Raw genomic sequence first — 16351 nt, forward strand, 5'->3', positions numbered from 1 at the left:
ACCTAGTGGTATATCTTCCCCACCCCTACCCCCCCCCGCGCGCGCACACACATCCGTTCAGTGTAGCTTCTGCACCCCAAAGAAATAATTCCCCACCTTCTCGCTCCCCTGGACCACCTTCCACCCGGCGCCTGGCACGTACACGACCCCCATGACCTGGGGCGCCCCCCATTCCGCTCCCTTGCTCGCAAAGTAGCCCCTGAGCTCGTCCTCGTTGACGTACTTGTCCCAGTCGTGGGTGCCGCGGGGCACCATGCCCAGCACGTCCTCGGCGACCAGCTTGGTCGTGAACCAGCTCGTCCACGTGCGCGCGATGGTGCTCAGCACGAGCCAGCCGCCGGGGCGGACGAACGCGCCGACGCGGTCGAGAAAGGCCGCGGGGTAGTCGACGTGCTCGAGCACCTCGAAGAGCGTGACCACGTCGTAGCGGTCGGCGGGCCGCTCGGGCAGCGGCAGCTGCTCGATGGTGGTGTTGACGTAGGCGAGCCGGCCCCGGCGGGGCGCGAGGGTCGGGTCGCGCCGGGCGTGGTCCCGGGCGACGGCCAGGATGGTCGGGGACGGGTCAATGGCCGTGACGGAGCGTGTGGAGGGCAGGCGGGCGGCCGACTCGGCGAAGATGCCGCCGCCGCAGCCGACGTCGAGGTAGCGGAGGTTTGTTGTGCTGGAGGAGGAGGAGGAGTCGGGGGAGGTGGAAAGGCAGCGCCGGATGAAGTCGTGCCGCAGCGGGTTCATGAGGTGTAGCGGCCGGGAAGGGCCATGGGGGTCCCACCAAGAGGAGGCGAGGGCGGAGAAGTGGGAGATCTCGGTCTCGTTGACGGAGGCTGAAGCAGGGTTGTGGAGATGGGTCGGGGTGGAGGTGAAGGACCGGGACTTGGATAGGGCCGGGTGTGCCTGGCTCGGTGTTGTTGTTGTTGTTGTTGCTGCTGCTGCTGCTGCTGCTGCTGCTGCTGCTGCTGTAAAAGCCGGCGGTTGCAGGGCCGGCGGTGTCGGGCGGATGGCCCTCCGGGGGAGACACCGGAGTGCTGGCCTCATTGTGCGACAGGATGGGGCCGGAGCCGGGGCCGGGACCGAACTCGGGGGGGTTGTGTACCGACCTAAGCAATCGGTAGGTCCGGTGGGGGGGGCGCCGGGCCGGGCGCTTCCAGTTGGGGCACGTTTTCCTGGCGAGTGGAAAAGAATGGGAAACACGATGACGGTCAAATTCACGACTCGGACGGCCCGTGAAGCCCCACAATTTTTTATCGGCGCGGGGAGTGGGGGGGGGGGGGGGTGTCGGGGTTGGGGTTCTGGAACAGTTCCATCCATCCAGCGGGGTGAGATCCACTGTACACAGTAAGGTACGCCTCCAAGTCTCCCCTTTTTCCCAGCGTCACGTTACACAGAGCATTACCCGGCACCCCCAGGGCCCCCACGACCGGATCTAAGCCGAGGATGCAGAACACTGCAGGTGACGTGACGACTGACTCTCCATCGCCACCTGCTCTGGCTAGTTGCCGGTAACGGATGGGAACGAAGAGAAAGAGGGTTGCGAGTTGAAACAGTCACAAGAACACCACCTGGCTGGCGATTTTGTCATGATTTGAGAAGATTGCGCCATTTCGAGCCCGCGGGATACCTGCATGCTGCGTAGCGCTAGTTACAATTCTCGGGAGCAAGCCGCCCGCGTCCCCGTGGTTCTGTGTAGCTGGTTACTTGTAAGAGGGCCAAAAAGTGAGGTACCTAACAAAAGAGGGCGTTACGGGTTACGTACCAATTGGTACCTAACCATTGGTAACCCTTGGTAATCGTCCCAAGGCCGAACTTTCGGCATACGGGGACCCCGCCAATGCCGAGCGGCGCCGGGGCATTTTTTTGGAACTTGACATCTGACTGTCCCGTCGCATCGGACACGGCGCATCGCCTACCTGCCTACCTTAGCTCCTCGCCTTTGGCCTTCTCACCACCGGAGACCGCGAAGACAAGGACAGAATCGGCCATCAACACACGACTCCCAACCTGGGCCATCCAAGCCGTAGCGATTCCTTGAGACTCCCTTCGAGTCCGGCCGATTCTCGCCGACTTCGCACTCCCTCGACGCTCCACTTCTTTCCTCTTTGAGGTTCGCTGCCGCTCCCGTCCCATCATCCCTCATCGCGCGCCCATCGCCGCCGCCGCCGCCGATCAACCCACGGAGCGACCACCGACCACCATCCGCTGTTTACCGGTCTTCCGTCTACGGTCTGCAGTCTACCGCCCTCCGCCGCAGCCATGCCGTCCACCACCACCACCACCACCGCCGACGACCAGATCCCGGCGTCACAGTTCGACTCCATCCCCGATGTCATCCAATCCTTCCGTACGTTCTTCTCCAGAAGCCTCACTCTCCCTCTCTCCCTCTCTCTCTCTCTGTGTATGTGTGTGTCTTTCTCTCGCTAATACATCTCCCCCCCCCCTTCCTCCTTTCCAGGCAACAACGAGTTCGTCGTGGTCCTCGACGACCCCTCGCGGGAAAACGAAGCCGACCTCATCATCGCCGCCGAGTCCGTCACGACGCAGCAGATGGCCTTTATGGTGCGGCACTCGTCGGGCCTCATCTGCGCGCCCCTCCTCCCCTCGCGGGCGCAGCACCTCGACCTCCCCCCCATGGTGCCGCGCAACCAGGACCCGCGCGGGACCGACTACACCGTCAGCGTCGACGCCGCCGACCCCGCCGTGACGACGGGCATCTCGGCCCACGACCGCGCCCTCGCCTGCCGCGCCCTCGCCGCCGACGCCTCGACGCCGGCCAGCTTCCGCCGCCCGGGCCACGTCTTCCCGCTGCGCGCCAAGGCCGGCGGCGTCCGCCAGCGCCGCGGCCACACCGAGGCCGGCGTCGACCTGTGCCGCCTCGCCGGCAAGAAGCCCGTCGCCGTCATCTGCGAGCTCGTCGACGACGGCACCGAGGTCGAGGGCCGCGCCCTGCGCGAGGAGCCCGGCATGCTGCGCGGCGAGGCCTGCATCGCCTTTGCGCGCAAGTGGGGGCTCAAGGTCTGCACCATCGCCGACCTGGTCGACTACATTGAGAAGGTCGAGGGGAGGCTCGAGGTGAACGGGTCGTGAGGACCTACCTTTTTCGGCGAAGGATGGAGACGGGTGGTGGTTGTTGTTCCTGTTCCTGTTCCTGTTCCTGTTCTTGTTCTCGTTCTTGTTCTTGTTCTTGTTCTTGTGTGTGTGCATATGTATGTATGTATGCGTGTGTGTGTGTGTGTGTCTGTGTTGCATGGGAGGAGAGGACGGGTGGATTTGGGTTGGATGATGCGTGGAGGGTCCATCCATATATGATCGTTCTTGGGTACACACAGGGCAGTTTTCCTTATACAGGCATGCAGGCATGGCGGTCCATCGGGAGCTGTCGAGTCCGCGTTATGGGATCTGGCGGCGGTGTAGGTGCATCTGGGTCTGGTTGTAGATCTTTCCTGGGTATCGGCGCACTGCGGCCTTGTTTCTTTTCCGTTTCTCTTGGTTTCTTTCCTTTTTCTTTCCTGGGCATATGTCATAGACAAACCGTGTCCTAGAGGAAGGGCATGCCCCCGCAAGAGGGGGAGGGCAAGGCTCTATCAATCGACATCTCTCTTCTCTCTATCTTGGCGAACCTCGCGCCCCGTGCTCCCAAGTCTCATCCTTGCTTTTCTTCCGATCCTGCCGACCCATCCCGATCCATGCATGGTACACCCAGGCGACCCAAACAAGCAAACTAGTACATGGGCTTCGACATGGGCGCAATGATGCCCTGCTTGAGAATGACGCGCGGCTTCGTGGCATCCTGGAACGTCTCCTTGGTCGACCATTCCGGACCCATGGGCAAACGCAGCGACCTCTCGTATTGGTGCTGAGACTCGAAGGGGTGCGGCAGCTGCGAGGCCAGATACTTGTCGTTCTGTGGACGGACGGACGGACGGTTAGCCTGAGAAGCGCACAAACCTCGCGAGATCCAGAGGCGAGGCAGCAACAAGGAACAACTCACCTTCTTGACCCGCTTCTCGCTGATAATCACCCCCTTGAGCTTGTAATCCTTGCGGTCCGTCTTCTTCACGCCCTCGACCTTGGTGACGAAGCGCCCCTGGTGCCGGCGCTGCTCGCGCTTGCTCACGCCCTCGCCCACCCAGCTGCCCCAGCCGGGAAGCGTATTGTCAATCTCCTTTTCGTCGTCCTCGCGCTCCACCTCGGCCTTCTCCTCCTCGAACTGGCCGTGCACGTCCTCGCCCGCGAAGGCCCGCTCGATGAGCTTCTGGTCCCGGATCGCCATGGGGAGGTGCGACACGAACTCCTCGTCCGAGTCTTGGCCTCCGTCCTGGGCTTCGCCACCTTTGGCGGCCTGGGCCTGGGGCTTGGCTTGGGACGGCTGGGCGGCCACGATGGTAGCGCTCGAGATGTCGATCTCGGCACCGCGAACCTTGGAGGCCTTCTTGCTCTTCTTGCCCGAAGTCTCCACCTGCGACCACACGCCGGCCGCGCCAGGCGCGGACGGCTCCGCCTCGGTGGAGGTCCAGGCACCGCCGCCCGACGGGCCGTTGGCCTGAGCGTTCGACTGGGACCGAGCCGGTTCAGGTCCGGCCGCCGCTGCCGTAGAGCCGACGGACGGGCGGGATTCAGCGGCCTTGAGCTTGCTGGCTTGGGCGGGAGTCGTCGCCGTCGCCGTCGAGTTGCCCATGCCGTACTGACGCCGGCCGATCTCCTTCTCGTCGTCCTCCGACAGCCCCTCGCCGTCCGAATCCAGCTGGCGACGCAGTTCGGCGATGGCCTCTTCGTTCTCCTTCCTGCGCTGCTCCTCGCCCCGCTGCATGAACTTCATCTGCATGAGCTTGGACTTGGGCTCGTCGTCCTCTTCGTACGCGGCAGCCTTCTCGAGCTCCGCGCGGAGCCGCCTCCGCACGTCCCCGTCCCCGGAGGCGTCCGAAGCCGAGTCGTCGTCGTCATCGTCGTCGTCGTTGTCCGACCCGTTGGCGCGGCCCTCGATGCGACGGCGCAGATCTTCCTGCCTGCGCGCCGCCTCGCTGAGGCTGGCCCGGAAGTTCTCATCCCAGACGGCGCGGCCGGCCTTCTTGCCGAGCTTGGCCCACTTGCTCTCGCGGAGGCGGGTGCCCACGCGCTCCAGCGCCCGCCGGCGATCCAGAGCCTCGCGCTCCTCCTCCGAGTCGAGCTCGCCTGCCTCGAGCTTGGCCTCGAGCTCGGCCTCCTCGAGACGCTTCATCTCCTTGCGGTGGATGCGCCGGTACGTCTTGCTCTTGATCTTCTTGATGCGCTTTGCCCGGGCCATCTCGCGGGAGTGGAGCTCGCGCTCGCGGCGGCGCTGGCGGGCGATCTCTTGGATCTCCGCCTGCGTCAGCTGGGGCGCCGCCTCGCCGTCGTTCTTCTGCTGCGACGTGGCGCTGGGTCCGAGGCCGCTCTCCTCCATGATGGCCAGGATGGTCTGTTCGAGCTCCGTCCCGGACGTCTTTTGGGTGATGGGCATGAGCTCGCCGGTGCTGAGGCCGCGATCGTGGGCGTTCTGCGCCAGCGGGAAGACCAGGTGATCGGCGCGCCGGTTGTGCTTGACCGTCTCGATCCACCGATCCAGGGTCTCGGTGGTCTTCTCGTACGCGGCGCTGCGCATGAGCTTGTCCTGCTGGCGTTTGGCAAGCGGGACCTCGAGCTTCTTGGAGGATCCGGGCTTGACGGCCTTCTCCTCCTTGCTCATCAGCCGGAGCGACTTCTTGATGTGCTCGTCCTTGATGCCCGTCAACCCGAGGTCCTTGAGGCTGAGCTTGGTCTTGCCCGTCTGGGCGGGCTCCGCCTCCTCCTCCTTGTCCTCGTCGCCAGCAAACCCAGCGATCATGCTCTCGAGCTCGCCCAGCTTCGACGGGTCGACTTCGTCGTCCTCGCTCTCGTCGTCGCTATCCGCGGATTCTTGGTCCTCTTCGGAGCCAGAGCCCTCTTCTTCCTCTTCATCTTCGTCCTCCTCGTACTGATCCAAAGCCGTGGCCAGATCGATGGCATCCGAGCCAAGAGACTCGAGATCGTCTTCATCGTCTTCCTCCTCCTCTCCCTCGTCGTCGTCGTCGTCGACTTCCTCATCACCTCGCCTTTTTTGCGGCTTCTTCTTCTTCTTGTTGTTCTTTGAGCTGCTGCCAGAAAAGGCATACCCATCGAACCGCTCCTCGTCGCTTTCGCCGAACGCTTCGTCCGAATCGATCTCGGAATCCTCGTCCTCGGCGTTGACGCCCACGTGCCACTCCTCGCTGTCGCTCTCTCCATCCTCACCACCCGCGCCGTCCGAGAAACCGTCATCGTCGCCGCGTCGGGCCTTCTTCCTCGGAGCGTCGTCCTCGTCGTCGAAGCCGTTAAAGTCCTCCTCCTCGCCGTCGTCCCCGCGCCGAGGGCGCTTCGCGGGACGGTCCTCGAGGCCGCGAGTGCGGACGCCGCGGGTGGACTCGGGCACCTCCTCGGCAGCGATGGCGAATGCATCGAGGGCCTTGGCGGTGGCTTTGGCGCGCGACTTTTTGAAGGTTCGGGCGTGCGATTTGCCGGGTTTCTTGCCATTGGCGACGTTGGCCGGCCCGGGCAGCAGGGGCCGACCGTGGGCTTGACGGCCTGGCATGGTTGTTGGATTTTGTGTTGGGGGGGGGGGGGGGGTAGGAAGAGACGGTGATTCCTGAAGAAGCGGTTGTGCTAGGGCTAGGAATCGGACCCGTCAAAAATCGGGGTGCTGGTTGGTGCGATGGGGTGGTTGTCGTTGTCGCACGGCACAGCACAGGACGAGCAGAGCTGGGACGGGCAGAGAGAGATCCCCCGGCCAGTTGAAGCAAGAATGATTTTTCTGCCAAAGAGCCGTCAAGCACTTTTGGGCGGTGAGAGACGGATAGCGGGGCAGAAAGGTCTTGGCATTTCTCCGGCGCTGGGCGGGACGGTACCTCCTGTGTATACGTACCGCGTGCTGTGCTGTACTGTACACGGTACTGTGTACGCAGTAGACGGGATGGGATGCAAAGTGGGTCCTCCGGGCCCGGGTCCGTGAAATTTCTCGGTTTGTTCCGGGCAAGCCAACCATCCCACACATCCCACCCAGGAGCTCAACCTCACCACCACCGCAACACGACAGCCAGCCAGCCACCGCGGCCCTCGGTCAAAACACTGCCATTGCCGGCCCCCGATATCCGTCAGCGATCCCATTTCCTTCCCTCGAGAAGCCACCACCACCACCACCACCACAAATTCCCACCGACAACATGCAGCCCTCGCGCATCCTCCAGGCGCTGCAGTACCGCCGCCTGCGGCTCACCACCAAGGACGTCAACAAGGGCTACTACAAGGGCACCCGGACGGGGTCCATGGGTCGGCACACCAGATACGGTGGCTACCGGATCGAGTGGAGCAAGGTGCGCACGTATGTGTGCCCGTCGCTGGATGGGTTCAAGGTGCGTGCCCAGAGAAGCTTGGCCCTAGGATGGGAGGAGATACGAGGGGAGGAGGGGGGAAGAGGGCGAGGTGGTTCTTTTTTTTTGCTGACGCAGGGTTGCCATCGCAGCTCACCCCCTTTGTGACCAAAAAGATGGAGCCGACACGTGGCGTCTACGAGGGGTACAAGGAGGGGCCCAAGGATCCCAAGCTGTATCTTGCCCGGTGGAAGGCCGAGAACGGCCTGGACTAAACCGGCTGATGGGGGCAGCATGGCCAAGGGCGTGACGAGAGCGGTGCTGGAACCCGTGAATGGATTCGTCGTTTCTTGGAACGGACGGAAGGGGTGGTGCTGGACATTCGGGTTCGAAGGGGTTTGCTTGGGATGGCATGGCTCGCCGGAGGGATGCGGCATGGCAGTGTGCCTGCCGTGTTGTCTACGTACACCGGTATCATGGGAGGCGTTTGGAGGCGTTTGTCGTTACCAATGTAGGATACAATGTACAACACAGAGTCCCACGGGGAATATCTCTCTTGCCCGGAAAGGGGGGTTTGGTTCGAACACTGGGAGTTCTCCTCGAACAAAGATATTTAACATCTATATATCAAACCTATCTTCGCCGTCCAGTTGCTGTGCCATCTAGCCCTGAAATCTATTTGCCCACCCCCCTCCCAAATATCCAGAAATAAAAGTAAACAAAATAAAATCAAAAGTATAAGACAAGAAATCCTCAGAGTTTCCCTTCAAGGAGCTCCCCCTGAGACCTCCGCAGCCGCAGCAGCAGCAGCAGCAGCAGCAGCAGCAGCAGCAGAAGCAGCACCGCCCAACTCCGTCTTACAACTTCGAACCCAGCGGCGCCGTCTCATCCGCGCCCGTCACCTTCTCCTTGTCAGCGCCAGGCGAAGGAGTATCCGCAGCCGGCCGCTCGCCATCCTCGACGGCAGTCCCCCCCGATTCGAGCGTGATCATGCTGGCCGTGTCGGGCTCCTTGCGCAGGCTGAAAGGCGTGGCGACGCCGCCGATCATGACGCGCTTGCCCGTGACGCCTGTGACTGTGAGATCGTCGTCGTCGTGGCCTTTTCCGTCCTTGCTGACTTCCTCAGGGGCTGAATGGACAGCGGATTGTCCCGCTATTGTTGTTGTTGTTGCTGCTGCTGTGGCTGCAGGGTCAGAAGGTTTCTCCGCCAGGCCCTTCGGATCCTCGCCCTCCGCCGTAGACCTGCCGCTGCTGACGGCCGAAGCCTGTACCCCCTCCTGCTCATCATCTCCCTCGGTCCCGGCCTCGTTCTCATGAGCGGCCGTGGCCCTCTCGGAAGCTTCCGAGCCCCCGCCCCTCGCCTCCCTGACCTCCCTGGCCTGTTCCTTAAGCTCCTCAAACCCCCTCGCGCCCTGTCCCTGCTCGTCCCCTCCCTGCACAACCTGCGTTGGCGTCCTGTGCAGCCCCGCCCTCTCCTCCCTCCTCATCACCACCTGATCATGCTTCGATCCCCAGCTCGACCACCACGACAGGCCCAGCCCCTTCTCCTTCTTCTTCTTTTTCTCCTTCCCCGCCACCTCCTCCTCAATCACCCACCGCCTCCTCGCGAGCGCGCTCGGCGGGGGCACCTCCCCCTCGCCGAAGCCGCCGTCGAAAAGGGCGCCCTCGGCCGCCTCGCGCAGCCGCGTGGCGTGCACGCGCGCCCTGACCTTGCGGTATCGCTCGTCCAGCCGCCGCCGTTGCTCGAGCCACTTGCGCGCCGTCTCGACCTTGGTGACGCCGACCTGCTCGCGCGGCATGCAGCAGCCGGGGAGCTCGGAGGGAGGCGGCAGCGGGAGGATCTCGCCGTGGCGGGTGACGCGCTGGCGGATCATGTGGGACTCGAAGGGGGGGAGGGGGTCGCCTGCGTGGCCTACCGAGGTGTATGTCGAGTTGGCGGAAGTGGAGGGGGGTGGTGGTGGTTGGGAGGGTGATGGAGCGGCGCTCCTAGGTTGGGTTGGGTTCTCGTTGTCGCTGGTGCTGGAGGTGTCAGAGACCACGGAGATGTTGCTGTCGTTGCGAACATCGACGGGGGTTTTCTGAGCTCGGGCGAGGGCCCATGCCGCAAATTGGGCGATGCTCTGTGGACGGGTTAGCGCTTTGGCGACAACACGGTTGTTCTCCCCCTGTGGGAAACCCACCCTATACATGTACTTTGCGGGTCGGGTGAAAGCCAACGTCGGCCCGACATGGCACATATCGTCCCAGACCTGAAGCTGAACGTCGGTGGGTTTGTATTTCTTGATGAGCTCCCTCGCCCGCTCGTCCAGGAACTCCTCGGGAGGCAGGTAGGCGGAAGGATGGGCGCACTTGTGCGCGAGGTAGATCTGCTCGTCACGCAGCAGCTCGCCACCACCCACCATGATGAGCAGAGGCGGCAGCCCGCCAAGCGTGGGCTGTAGCACAGGGCTGACCAAAGGGTGGATCATGAGATCGTTGGTTGTATACAACTGGCCGGGTCAGACGTTGCCGTGCATGATAGGCGTGTGTTACAGAAGCTGCATACCTGAATCTGCTCCTTCAGCTCAACCTGCTCGCCGTCGATCGTGAAGACCAAGCGAGGCGTCGTGCGGGCAGCCTCGCCAGAGGCCGGGATGGCTGTGCCAACGCTCGGCTCGCTGTCCGAGGTCTTGATGCCCCTCTGCTCCATGGCCACCCTCTTGAGCTCCTCCATCTCTTCCTGGTTCGGGGGCGGCCAGGCCATCGACGGCTTGTGATGGAACCCCGACGGCGGGATATAATCCAGGGAGGCGTCCCCGGCCAGGCTCGGAAACGAATGGGTCAGGTCGCACCAGGGGCTAATGAGCGCGGCGCCGGCGGGGAGCGGGATGCCGCTGTCGCGCAAGATGACCAGCATCGCCAAAATCATGCCGCCGCCCGCCGAGTCCCCGGCCAGGACGACCGTGCTGGGATCCTGCTGCGAGATGAGGTGGAGGTAGGTGGCCAGGCAATCCTGCAGGCCGCACGGGAAAGGGAACTGGGGCGCGAGACGGTACCGCGGGGCCAGAACGCGCGCCTTGAGCTTGCGGGCGTGGCGCTGGATCTGGTAGCGGTGCTCGTCGACGCTGCACATGTAGTAGGCGCCCCCGTGCACGTACAGCATGACGCGGTTGCCGGCTTCGGGGTTCCTCTGGCGCTCCTCGTAGTCGGCCTTCATCTCGATCCACTCGGCCCGGAGAGGGCTTTTCGGCTTGCGCCACCGCCACCACTCCTTGCCGCCAACCCGGCGGATGCCGTCGGGCCCCAGGTGGTTGACCAACAGGTCGGCCGCGCGCGACAACTCTGCCTCGGGGATCTCAACCTTGTCTACCTTGACCCACTGAGGGTGAGGCACCCACGGGCTGGTAAAAGCTTGGATATCCTCGACGGTGCGGTGCGCGGCGTAGTCCAGGAACGCGCGGACGACAGCGATGCCCTGATGGTAGGGCAGGTGGGCTGTCGGCTTGTGCGCCAGGCGTTTCCGGTTCAGGTACTGCGTGCTGGTTAGCATGCGCGCTGAAGAAGGGTGGGGGCAAGAACGCAACGGCTTACATGCGAGAAGAACGTCGACACAACCGCTGGCGTGACGGCCAGGCTCACGCCCGTGGTGTGCATTGCTGAGACGTCACCGCGAGCTCGACGGCTGTTTCTTCTGGAGACGTAGCGCATTGCGAACCAGCAGAACCAACATCCGAGCCGCCTCGTGGTGTTTCTGAAGGGCTATATCTGTCTCTCGGGCTGGTTTGATCTTACATCAGCTCGCATGCGGGCCAACCGCGCAGCACAGCCTTATTGTTTACGCAGAGACTATGTTCCTGAGGGCTAGAAGTGGTTAGGCGAGGCGCGCGGTGTTTGGAACGAGATCGCGAATGCCTTCTCACGATCCACCGAGTCTAAGAAGGACGCAAGCGTATGGAGTCCACGTATGGAAAAATCACATGCGCTATTGAGGGCAGAGGAGAGCTGAGGGAACGATTTTGGTCACTGGCATGGGGGCTGCATTATCAAATCAGGACAATGGGCCCAAGCCAAGAAAGGCGAAGTCAGAGGTTCCCCTGAGAGAGCCGGGACTCATTCCGCGACCGACCCACTTCGGGCCCGAACACGAAGCCGGCGCGGACGCCGGCCTTTCCGTATCGATAAGGGACTCTCTCCTTGTACTATACGCTGCTGCGTATGTACGGTAACCGTAATTATCCACCTTACCTTGCCTGAGGTACCTTGCGTTACAGGCGCAAGACGATGGCGGGCTGGAGCTGGAAAGCTCCCCGCCATGGAAGCTCCGCGTCACCTCAAGTTGCCTGCGACAAACATCTACTACTATATCGGCTGAGATCCTGCCGCCGCATCCGCCTCCCGGAGAAGCCCTTGGACTTGCAGTTTCCTCTCCGACATTTCTAGAACCTAGGCATTCAAACAACCAAACAAAAAAAACACCAGTCGCCCACCATGGCGAGCCAATACGAAGGTAAGCACCGCAGCTCCGGCGCAGCAGAACCCCACCACGACCATGCCAAAGCATGATCGCGAACCCCGATGCTATGATAGACCTCCGGTTGCTAACATTTCTGCCAGTCGAGCACAACATCAAGCCCGCCCCGTCCACTTCCCGGCGACGCAGACAAGTCGACATGTCCACTTTCACCGCCCACCTGCACAACATTCTCCCTTCGTCCACCGCCGCCACCACCACCACCGCCTCTTCCTCTTCTCCCTTCGATCAGCACCACAACCCCCACGCCGTCCCCAACCCCGCCGACACCGCCGCCCTCTTCCGCCTCATCCAAGACCAGATGGGCACGCTCGCCACCACGGCCCCGACCGAAGAGAACCGCGACTTCCTCCGCTCCCTCGTCGAGGCCCTCGAGGTCGACGTGGCGCACCCGCCACGGCAGATCGAGGGCGTCACGCAGGCCTTCCTGGACGGGCTGGACCGCGTGCCGCGCTCGAGGCTGAAGAAGGAGGACGCGTGCCCGATCTGCGCCGAGAGGTACCTGGACGATCCGTACCCGCTCGTGGTGGAGCTGCCCTGCCACGAGACGCACCGGTTTGATCTGGAGTGCGTGGGGCCGTGGTTGTTGGGCAAGGGGACGTGTCCGTTGTGCAGGAAGGAGATGGGGAAGAGGAAGGAGATCGTGGTGGAGAAGAACGACGACGACGACGAGGAGGAGGAGGATGATATGGATGGGCTGTATGCCTGAAGGGGCGAGGAGAGGGAGAAAGAAGCGCACGCTGGTCCGGCAAGCAGGCGGTGGGTGGGATATGCGAACAAAGAGTTCACGCGCACATGGAACCTAATGGCATGGATGGATGGTTGGTTGGGTGGACGGATGGATCAGATGCATTGCAACGGCGTCACGACAAGCACCTCAGCGAGAATCTATATCCACACACACACGTACAACCCCACCCTGCCTCTCACCGTTGTTAAACACTCTCACCATCATATCCTCCCTTTTTCCCCCTCTACATCGGCGCCACCCTCCCATGTTTCTTTGCCTGTTTCCACCCACTCCCCCTCTCCTTCCCCTTCGTATTCTCCGGGTCCTGGGCCTCGGGAGGCTTTGACACCTCGGGATTCGCACCGCTCACCTCCAGCGGATCTCCGTTCTTGCTCCCCTCCGCCCTCCTCTGCTGCGCCTCCCTCTGCGAGCTTGCCAGAGCCTCCTGGGGTCCCGCAGGGTTGTTTGAATTGAAGGCCGCGTCGGACGACTTGGTCGCGACGTCGTCGTCGCTGCCGCTCTTGGTTGCGTCCGAGGGGCGGGGCTTGAGGGTGTTGCGGTCTTGGTCGTCCTTGTAGGCGGTGAGGCGCGGGGTGGTGTGGTAGGGACGGGAGGAGAAGAGGAGGGGAAGGGGGATGGAGGGTGGCCGCGAGGAGAGGATGGATTTTGATGCTGATGATGCCGAGGCGGAGGCCCTGGGGACAAGGGTCGTCGCGCCTGCGCGAGAGAGGAGGAGAAGGGTGTGGGTAGATGCGGAGCGGGCCATGGTGTACATACACTAAGGAGGTGCTCTGGTGGTTAGGGGGTTGGGGGTTGGGGCTTGTTGGGGCTGCGACGGTTAGGAAGAAGATGCAGGATTCAGAAAGACTGCTCAATGAGGCCCCTGAAGGTGTTTCGCGTTGTTGATGACGGCCCGTTGGTGTTGAAGCCGCCGTTGCGGTCCCAACGATCAGGTCGATGCCAGCTGTGACGTCATCCTTAACGGGACATCATACCACAGCCCTGCAGTGGGTCCTGGGTGCAAGCCCGCCGCCCGTCTACTATATTATGACACATGGGTCCCGTCAATAGTTGCATTGGATGTTCAAGCCATGGGTTGACCATTGCGTAGAGAGTATGACGTCCGGGACGCAAGTCGACGGAAGACAGGGCTCGCTGGTGGGACCTGGCCGTTGATAGGCCTTTTCTTGCTGTGCAGGCTTACATAGAAAGGCCCGCTAGGGAGCCCAGGGGCCACCGCTTGATTCCTCGAACACAAATCCCAAAATGGAACCCACCCCAGGATGATGGGAACCCATTGCCCTGTCTGGTGGAGCTGTGGCAGTTTTGTCGCTCGATTGTGGCTTTCGATGGGCTTGCTTACTGTAGTTAATCCTGTTGACTGGTGGTTTTTTCCCTTGAGGCCTCTGGGTACCAGGTAGGTAGATAGGGGAAAGTCGGAACGCCAGGTTCGCATCCAGTGCCGCCCCGTCGTTATGGTCTCTTGCTGGCCGCTGCCGGGCCATGTCCATGTCCTGCACCTTCTCCTTTCAACAACACATCCCATACCTGGGTTGTGGCGGCATCCATGCTCCATTCCAGTGGGACAACGAACAGCATGGCCGAGTCGGAGAGAGCGAAAGGCCAACGGGCTGCCAAGCAGAGCTGGGTTACTACTGCGTATTACCTCTTGTAGGGATGCACCCGCCCACCAGAGAACCATAACCATGGGGGTTTGCCATTTGACGAGGCTGCTTGGCTGCTTGGCTGCTTGGCTGTAGATCGTGTTTTAGGGTTCGCAGTGCATACGCAGTAACTAACGCCACTGTGTGCTTGCGCTCAGAAAAACGAAGATCCGAGTTGTGATACCTAGGGCCCTCGCAGCCCAGCCCCCTGCATGCCGTGCGCTGTGTTGCTGGTAGTCACTCCGGGTGGCGGGGAAAAAAAACTCCACGTACAGAGCTTATTGTTCTGTTCCACTGGATGAAATTGACCGAGCCTGTCGGGGGACAAGAAGAGAAATGAAATCTGACAGCCCAGGGCCTGGGGATGATGGTATTGGCTCACAGGGGTAGCCTCGTGTCAAGCTGTGGCGGTCTGCATCTTTTGTTGCGTGCAGCTGCAGGCCCCCCTGAAAGGCGACAGAAGCCTTCTGGAAGTTTTCCTCTCGGGGGAAGCGGTTTCAGGTGGCACATGGATGCAGCGACATGCATGAAGCAAGCTGCAGCCCGGCGTTGGAGGCGCACGCGTTGCGGACAGCCTTGAGCGGCACTTATCGTAGCTGCAACCGGCGGATAGTTACTGCGTAGATAGTTATTGGCCAAAAAAAAAAAAAAAGGTCCAAAGGATCCACGCAGAGCCCCAGACTCACAAGCTCGTCGCCGTCGCCGTCCCCGGACCGAGATGCCACGGCACAGAGGTCCTGCTGGGCTCCCTAGCACGAAGCCGAGCATTTGGTTCCCACTAATGCCAGATTGCCGACAGTGTCCACTGTCCGAGCCCGCTGGTGATGTCGGCGATGTCTGCGATGCTCGTGCTTGGGTCCGGTCCGTGGCCAGGGAGGTTGGTGACGACCCCGGCTGCTGCGACACAGGGCAGCACCGCTGCAACTTGGGGAGCGAGATGGTCTCGTCTCCACCACACTCTAACTGAGACGCCGTGCCAGCTCCAGACGAGCCAACCTTGTCCTCCGATTTCACACTCGGCACTTCATCCGCACCTACCTTCATGTCAAAGTAGGATCGCCGCTGCGATATCCCATTGGAGCCAACGCACGTTCCAGGATGAAATTGAGGCTTACCACATCATCTCCCTTCCACCCATCCACGAGCTGTCGTTGAACCGTTGCACGGCGGGGGGAAGACAGACTTGCTCGTCTTCCCCATGCTGTCCCATGCACGTCGTCTTCGTCGAATGTTCGGCTGCAGATGCAGGGCAGACGGCGTGTGCAGGCTCCACAGGCCACGCTGAAAGTGGACCTTTCCGCCCAACTTTGCGCCTGGAGTTTTTTTTTTTTTTAAGGGGGGCGAAAGCGAAGATGCGGTGGGTGTGGACGCGACCTCTCAATGCGCTATGTACATACATACTGTGTACATACACCAGGGAAAAGACGAACTGAATTGAATTGGCCTTTGGCAATAGAACGGCGACATGGATCGCTTCCATCTTGGTCTCGCCGCGAGCCCCACGATGACCCCGTGACCGAACAGCTGATAACGTTAACGCTTAGGCGTTGTCCTGTCGCAGCTCTCCATCCTTCTGCCCGAGATAGGTAACCAGGCTCCGCGTTTCTGCGTTTCTGGGGAGGCAGGATAAGTTAGTGCCCGGACCACATGGCACATTCAAGGGGCGCGAGATGACCAGGCCTCTTAGTGCCTTCACCATTCCTGACCCGGCTAGCCAATTTCCACCCCCCGGTTCCGTTCGCCGGGCTTGGTTCTTTTTTCTCCCTCAGCTCCCCGCGAGGTGAGGTCGCCACGCAAAAACGGGCTGAGCGGAGGCGAGCGAAGACCTTTGCGTCAGGTCACGATCCCCAAGCCCGAGCTTTCCCTCGGTGCTGCCGCCGATCCCCATCCACACCGCGCGCTGCGGCCAACCAAACGTTGAGACATGTGCCGTGCCGTCTCCTTGCTCGCCGTCCAATAGAAGGACGCAGAGCCGAGCCCTGGAACAGGGGGAGATTCAGACTGTGTCACGAGCTGTGCTGCCATGTGGCATTAATTGCATCGCGCATCGGGGCTGACGGAGCACAAAGAGAAGACA

At 62.0% G+C, this 16351-nt stretch overlaps 7 protein-coding genes across 7 annotated transcripts; 3 read left to right on the forward strand and 4 right to left on the reverse strand.

Annotated features, from left to right (window-relative positions):
- Positions 1-57: 57 nt before the first annotated feature.
- VTJ83DRAFT_7281 (uncharacterized protein) lies at positions 58-1032 on the reverse strand (the record flags this gene model as incomplete). The annotated part of the gene is made up of 1 exon (XM_071014086.1): positions 58-1032. One exon carries the CDS (start codon positions 1030-1032, stop codon positions 58-60), a length of 975 nt encoding a protein of 324 aa, XP_070863498.1.
- A 1215-nt stretch (positions 1033-2247) lies between these two features.
- On the forward strand, positions 2248-3078 carry VTJ83DRAFT_7282 (uncharacterized protein; the record flags this gene model as incomplete). Its single annotated transcript, XM_071014087.1, has 2 exons — positions 2248-2335; positions 2447-3078. 2 exons carry the CDS (start codon positions 2248-2250, stop codon positions 3076-3078), a joined length of 720 nt encoding a protein of 239 aa, XP_070863499.1.
- A 634-nt stretch (positions 3079-3712) lies between these two features.
- Positions 3713-6595, reverse strand: VTJ83DRAFT_7283 (uncharacterized protein; the record flags this gene model as incomplete). Its single annotated transcript, XM_071014088.1, has 2 exons — positions 3713-3895; positions 3983-6595. The coding sequence occupies 2 exons, from the start codon at positions 6593-6595 to the stop codon at positions 3713-3715; spliced, it is 2796 nt and encodes a 931-aa protein (XP_070863500.1).
- A 628-nt stretch (positions 6596-7223) lies between these two features.
- Positions 7224-7645, forward strand: VTJ83DRAFT_7284 (mitochondrial 54S ribosomal protein mL41; the record flags this gene model as incomplete). The annotated part of the gene is made up of 2 exons (XM_071014089.1): positions 7224-7412; positions 7523-7645. The coding sequence occupies 2 exons, from the start codon at positions 7224-7226 to the stop codon at positions 7643-7645; spliced, it is 312 nt and encodes a 103-aa protein (XP_070863501.1).
- Positions 7646-8227: 582 nt separating this feature from the next.
- On the reverse strand, positions 8228-11057 carry VTJ83DRAFT_7285 (uncharacterized protein; the record flags this gene model as incomplete). The annotated part of the gene is made up of 4 exons (XM_071014090.1): positions 8228-9490; positions 9551-9859; positions 9916-10881; positions 10941-11057. The coding sequence occupies 4 exons, from the start codon at positions 11055-11057 to the stop codon at positions 8228-8230; spliced, it is 2655 nt and encodes an 884-aa protein (XP_070863502.1).
- A 780-nt stretch (positions 11058-11837) lies between these two features.
- Positions 11838-12589, forward strand: VTJ83DRAFT_7286 (uncharacterized protein; the record flags this gene model as incomplete). Its single annotated transcript, XM_071014091.1, has 2 exons — positions 11838-11856; positions 11964-12589. 2 exons carry the CDS (start codon positions 11838-11840, stop codon positions 12587-12589), a joined length of 645 nt encoding a protein of 214 aa, XP_070863503.1.
- Positions 12590-12854: 265 nt separating this feature from the next.
- Positions 12855-13385, reverse strand: VTJ83DRAFT_7287 (uncharacterized protein; the record flags this gene model as incomplete). The annotated part of the gene is made up of 1 exon (XM_071014092.1): positions 12855-13385. The coding sequence occupies one exon, from the start codon at positions 13383-13385 to the stop codon at positions 12855-12857; it is 531 nt and encodes a 176-aa protein (XP_070863504.1).
- Positions 13386-16351: the final 2966 nt, after the last annotated feature.

Source organism: Remersonia thermophila, chromosome 7 (genome assembly GCF_042764415.1).
Source record: "Remersonia thermophila strain ATCC 22073 chromosome 7, whole genome shotgun sequence".
In the NCBI taxonomy this organism is placed as follows: Eukaryota; Fungi; Ascomycota; class Sordariomycetes; order Sordariales; family Chaetomiaceae; genus Remersonia; species Remersonia thermophila.